This window comes from Gekko japonicus, unplaced genomic scaffold, assembly GCF_001447785.1.
Source record: "Gekko japonicus isolate JY-2015 unplaced genomic scaffold, Gekko_japonicus_V1.1 scaffold471, whole genome shotgun sequence".
In the NCBI taxonomy this organism is placed as follows: domain Eukaryota; kingdom Metazoa; phylum Chordata; class Lepidosauria; order Squamata; family Gekkonidae; genus Gekko; species Gekko japonicus.
Genome location: NW_015161418.1, coordinates 107,970 through 113,315, shown reverse-complemented (window position 1 = coordinate 113,315; position 5,346 = coordinate 107,970). Strand labels below are relative to the sequence as shown.

Below are 5,346 nucleotides of genomic sequence, written 5' to 3'. Positions count from 1 at the left end.
CTTCCTAGAGATGTACAATTTCTGAAAATGTTGAAGCCATGGGGAAAATATTTTTTCTATTTTTCCACAGGGGAAAAAAACCAGAAATGTTGATTAAAACTGAAGTATATGCAATACTTACTGTCCTATTAAAACTAAACTAATTTTACTGATTTAATAATCAGAAAACACATTGTTTATAAATTAGCATATAAAACTACAATATCTGACATATTTCTGGAATTTGTTATAAAATGCCTTAGTCTTCAACAATCAGAATTGCAAAGGTAACCAATACTTGAGAGAAAACTGCAGGCTGATGCACCTTAGGCTACCTTAGCACGTGTGCCTTAATTCCAGCTAGATGCTGTCTTCTTCCTTCTATAGCTACAGGTCAGAGAGAGCTCATTTATCAATTACATTTTCAGAGTGAGGTTTTGGTGGAGTTTCTGCCCCACATCCTTGTGATCTTTTTTACTTTCAGCAAGGTAGGACAAAAAGCTACTTTTTAACCCAATATGTGGGCATATGGATCACAGCGGTTTGAGAGACAAAAGATCCACCACAAGTGAAGAATAAGGTTAAAAGGACAACAGAAGGCATGCAACAACTGAGAAGAAATGAAATCTCTGCGTGCTCCTCTCATGAAGATTAAGTGACCTTCTAGGTGCAGCAAGGCATCTTGGATTTAAGAGCTGCATATGTCTTCCATTGGGAAAACTGGGAAAGAGCATCAGGAAGAAACTGTTTTCTCCCTTGAATTTTACTTTTTTTTCTCTTGGCCTTTACATCTCCAATTCTGCCAAACAGTTTTATTGTGTTACTTATTGCAAAATGTTATTTAAAATCTCATTTGTTTTGTTGGCCAGTTTCTATAAGCCCCTTTGTAAATTATTTTTATCCTAATTTGGTATGCAAAACCTTTAAAGAAAAGGTAATATATGAAAGGTCTGTTTTAACTGTCAGCTACCTTGGGTTGAAATGTAGAGAGGCAGGGTAGTAACTTAAAACAACAACCACACACATATAAATGTTGATAATAAGCCAAGTCAACTGCTACTGTTACTTACTACAAGCAACAGATAACCTAATGCCTGTGTTCTGCACACAACATAGTGAACCCTGCTTGCAGACCCCCACTTTAATTCTGGACACAATCCAGCTCCCTCTGACTCAAGCATTTCCACAAAGCTCTCCCTGCTTTCCAGCACCAGGAGGACTGGAGCTATGTGCTAAAGTCGCTGCAGGAAATGTCACCGACCCTTATAAAGGCAGAAGAGTCCAGAAAACAGCCTAACTCTGCCCATCCCTTATGTCAGACAAAAAGAACTTAAGCTAACTTGGGCTTTGTACAAAAACGATCAATGAAACTGAAGACAACATTCCACAATTAATTCTAAGGTGAATAAATAAATAAATCCCAAGTCCCAGCATTGCACTATCAATATTAGATAGGGGCTGACATCCATGTAAAAGCACTGTCTAGTGGCTAAAATAAGCCAACATTTCTAATAATGTAGCTTGATTCACAAGACCAAAATACTGAAAAGTCCAACTTCTCCCAGAAAAGGGCCCTTGAAATAATCCCTCTTGGCCAGGGAATTCCAGGGTAAACCTGTGACAGCAAATGCTTTGCCAAACCTCTATCAGACAAAGTCCTCTTTATCAGAAAAGTTCACAAGCAATTAGGAGTTCTAACACAACTGGCTAAAGGCAGATCATTGCATAGGGTTGGCTGCCCAACTGCACTGTGCCACTGAAAGGAAGACCCTTGCACGGACCACTCACCCCCAGTGCAATGGACTTGAAAAGCCCCTGGGGGGAAATTGCCAGCAATCTTGCCTTTCTTCACATGAAAGCCTCCATTTTTTTTTAAAGCAATGTATCCCCAAATCCCTGGCAAAACTGCAAAGGATGCTAAGGTGCTACTTTCCAGCCACACACATGCTTGTACCGACACTGCGATGTTTACAGCGCAACAGTGAGGAGCGGCACACTGCCTCAGGCTAGCCCTATGAACCACCCCCATTTCAAGAAGGCAAAAAGGTACGCTATGCAAGCAAGCCAGGAAGGATGTTGCTTTACCCGTGGCGAAGTCTCTCCAAAGAGAGGCCTGTTATCCACCCCTCTGGTCCCATAGGTCCGGGTGGTAAAGTCCTCCATTACTTCCCCAACTCTTCTCGAGCTCAGTTTGTATGGCTCACTCCCACATTGATGGGTCCTCTCAAAACAAGGCCATCCCTGGCTTCAGAGAGGCCTGGAGCCCACAGCACATGGCAGAGCACACATCAGGCAGAGGCTCCCGCAGCACCAGGCTACACACAAGTCGCAGTTCAGAGCCAGGGATCCAAGCCTCCCATCAACACCTCCGCTTTCTTCCTCATCATTAGGAGCTAAGAAGAGAAACAGAAAAACAGAATGTTTGCTATGGGTCTGCACGTCTAGATATCGTCATCTGAGGCCCTGATGAAAGCAGTTCATTAGAAGATTATACCAAACGTGATCCTGGTTCCCTTTCTCCCCGCCCCCAATTATTTCTTTTTCCTTCGCCTGTTCGCAAGTTCTGCTAGCACTGTCTGGTAAAGGGGAAAACCTGGCAAGACAGTGAAGCAACTCAATCCTGTGCAGATTTACTCAATTACTCAAGGTAAACCCCACCAGATTCGTGGGGATTACAGCTAAATGAGCATACCAGAGAAGCCTTCACTCAGGGAAAGTCGACCTGAATTCACTGGGGCTCACATCCGAGAAAACGTAAGGGCGCATAGGGTGGAGGTATTTGCTATTCCTGCCAGAGAGACCAGAAATCCTGCCGGTGCAGCTTGCGGGAAGCAAGATTCCCTTCTCTTCTCAGCAGGTTAGGTACGATTCAGTCCAGAGCTGGAAGGAATGACTAGGAGAATTCAATCCAGAGTTGAAGGCCGGCTGCTCGCTAGTAGGAGATCGCCCCTACTTTGGCTCGACCCGTCCTTCGATTTTAAACCCCCCCCCCAACTTGGAAATCTCTCAAAACGCTATCAGCTTCAGCATTCGAAAGCAGCTCAGGGATTTTAAATTAAAGCGGCAGCAACTTTTGCCCACCTTCCGCCTGCTGCAAAGGATCTGAATTCCGCTAAACCCTTTTTTTCCCCCCCCCCCGGCCACCAAAGCGGCAGCTGCTTCCAGAAGTAACCCTTCCCTGCCAGGAGAGCTGCGGCGGTGGCCTCGATCCGAAGAAGAAATGGCAGGCAGGCGAAGAGAGGCACCCCGCTCCTCCCGAGAGCACGTCTTCGAAGCCGGGTTGGCCTCCTTGGAAAGCACCCCCCCCCCACCGCGCGCGCTCTCCAGCCCCCGCAGGTGTTCCTCCCCCGCGTCCCCCTTTCTTTGGCCAAGGCGAAGGGCGGCCACATGCCCCACAGACGCCTGGCAACACAACATTCCGCGACCAACCGCGGGCCGCGCCAAAGTTCCACCGCCCCGGCTTCTTTACTTACTCGGCGCCGTGACCTCCCATGAGCCGATCCCAGCCGCCGCCAATCTCACCTCTCACTCCGCCGGCTAATCTCCCTCCTCGGCGCTAACCGACCCGCCTCCTTCGCCAGGCCAGCCTTCCCCCGCCGCTCATTGGTTCGCCTGATCCAATCGCCGCCCGGAGAATACCTGCACCTTGCCCGCAAGTCGCCGTGGATTGTCAGCGCTCGCCGAAGAGCAGTGAGCGGCGATGGCAGGCCCTTCTCACACCCTGGGAGGAAATCACTTGAAAACGGAAGGGGGGTGATTGATGGCGGGGCCCCTACCCGGGTAAGAGGCCAGCGCTGGTCACCGGCGTTGCCAGAAGAAGCGCCGCCTTTCTTTTCAGTGCAGGGAGGTTGCCTGTGGCTCCTTAGTCTTCGGGATGGCAGAACGAAGGCTCCTCTCGGCCGGGAGAGCTTAAGAGAACCTTCCTACGCAGGGGCACCCAAGCAAGGAAAGGGCTGCTCCACCGCAGGAGTTGCGCTCAATTCTCTCCTCCTGGGCCCGCACCACTGCAGTGCTTGGCTTGGATCCAGACGGCGGTGGGACGGGCTGAGGGGGGTTCGGGGGGGGGCAAAATTCCTCCAACCGGGCCTGGTGCCTGTGAATGGCAAATGGGGAAGGCCTCCCCGTCCATGCCCTGATCATGAATCCTGGGAGGTGTCCTCGCCTCCCACCGCTAGGAAAGGAAGTTCGGCTGATGAACCCTGCTGGGACTCCGATTTCCCAGCCAGGCAGTTGCTAGGTCTGTTCTCATTAGTAACTTTTGAGTCTGGACATCAATGGCCCTGGTCACACCAAGCATTAGGCAGCTAGAGAGATGGAAGATAGGCAGATTTTCCGGGCACGATCTCACCGCCACATCTGGGAAGCGTAGAGCTCCCATGGCTCACCCGAGGCTTCACTCCGAAGATGCGCTGTAAAAAACTAGTAAGGGCGGGCGTCAGATCACGTTTCTGGTGCTAGCTCATGGCATCCGGCGCCCACCCATGTCCCGTCGCAAAAGGTTTTTTTTTTTTTGTCAAGTCTCCACGGGTGCGCACAAGCACCCAACAGCGCATGTGAACACTTGGGTTAAAAAAAACGACTCAACCCCCACGGCGGCGCTTCTTTGCCACGCCGCAGGAGGTATGATCGGCACCTCCCCCCAACCATGGGACATCGGGCGGGACGTTTGATCCGGCTGCCACGCGGTAGTTCGCTCCGGGGCAAACAGCCACGCCTCCCCCCCGCGATATCCAGCCCGTGTGACCGGGGCCAAATTAAATGAACTCTTTGGCTACAGTCAGTGTGGTGGAGTGGTTAGAGTGTCAAGAGTCTGATCTGAGAGACCCGCACTCCAATCCCCCCTTTGCCTTTAAAGCTTGCTGGGTGACTTTGGACTAGCGTGAGGGTTGTTTGCTACTAGGATAAAATGGAGGTGAGGGGAAGCAAATAGGGACCCCATTTTCGATAACTGTGCGGTACAACTGAGTGAAATAAATAACAATTCTAGTCTGCTTTCTTGCTCATTTTGGCTACTACAGTTTCAAACTCGGGCTGATTAAACCTACAGCTCATTAACCATGCACTCCTATGCAGAGTTACTTCACCTAAGCCCCTTGAATTCAGATGACTTTAGAGCGGTGTGATCCTGCCCAGGACTGTGCTCCATGGCACCCCCTTAACAAAAGGTCAAACTGCATCTCGTGTGCACTAGGTTTGGAGTAAGCCCCTTTGTACTCAATGGGACTTGCTTCCTAATCAACTTGCCTAACAATCAAAATTTTCAGTTTTCAAATGTGCTTGACACAATGCCTTTGTGTGGCTTATCACATGACACACTGGACCATAATTTATTTTTAAAAACTTCTGCCCTTGCTAAAGTGTTTGCCA

The 5,346-nt window shown here is 49.4% G+C and overlaps 1 protein-coding gene across 2 annotated transcripts in view; it reads right to left on the bottom strand.

The window, feature by feature from the left end:
* Positions 1–3,517, bottom strand: part of TMEM243 (transmembrane protein 243) — a 65,681-nt gene extending 62,164 nt beyond the window's left edge. For both annotated transcript variants that reach the window (XM_015428098.1, XM_015428106.1), the window contains exons 1-2: positions 3,453–3,517; positions 2,065–2,372 (exon numbers count right to left, since the gene is read on the bottom strand). In XM_015428098.1, the coding sequence (XP_015283584.1) occupies positions 2,065–2,142 (78 nt within the window). In that variant the 5' untranslated portion in view covers positions 2,143–2,372; positions 3,453–3,517. The remainder of the gene's footprint in view (positions 1–2,064; positions 2,373–3,452) is intronic.
* Positions 3,518–5,346: the final 1,829 nt, after the last annotated feature.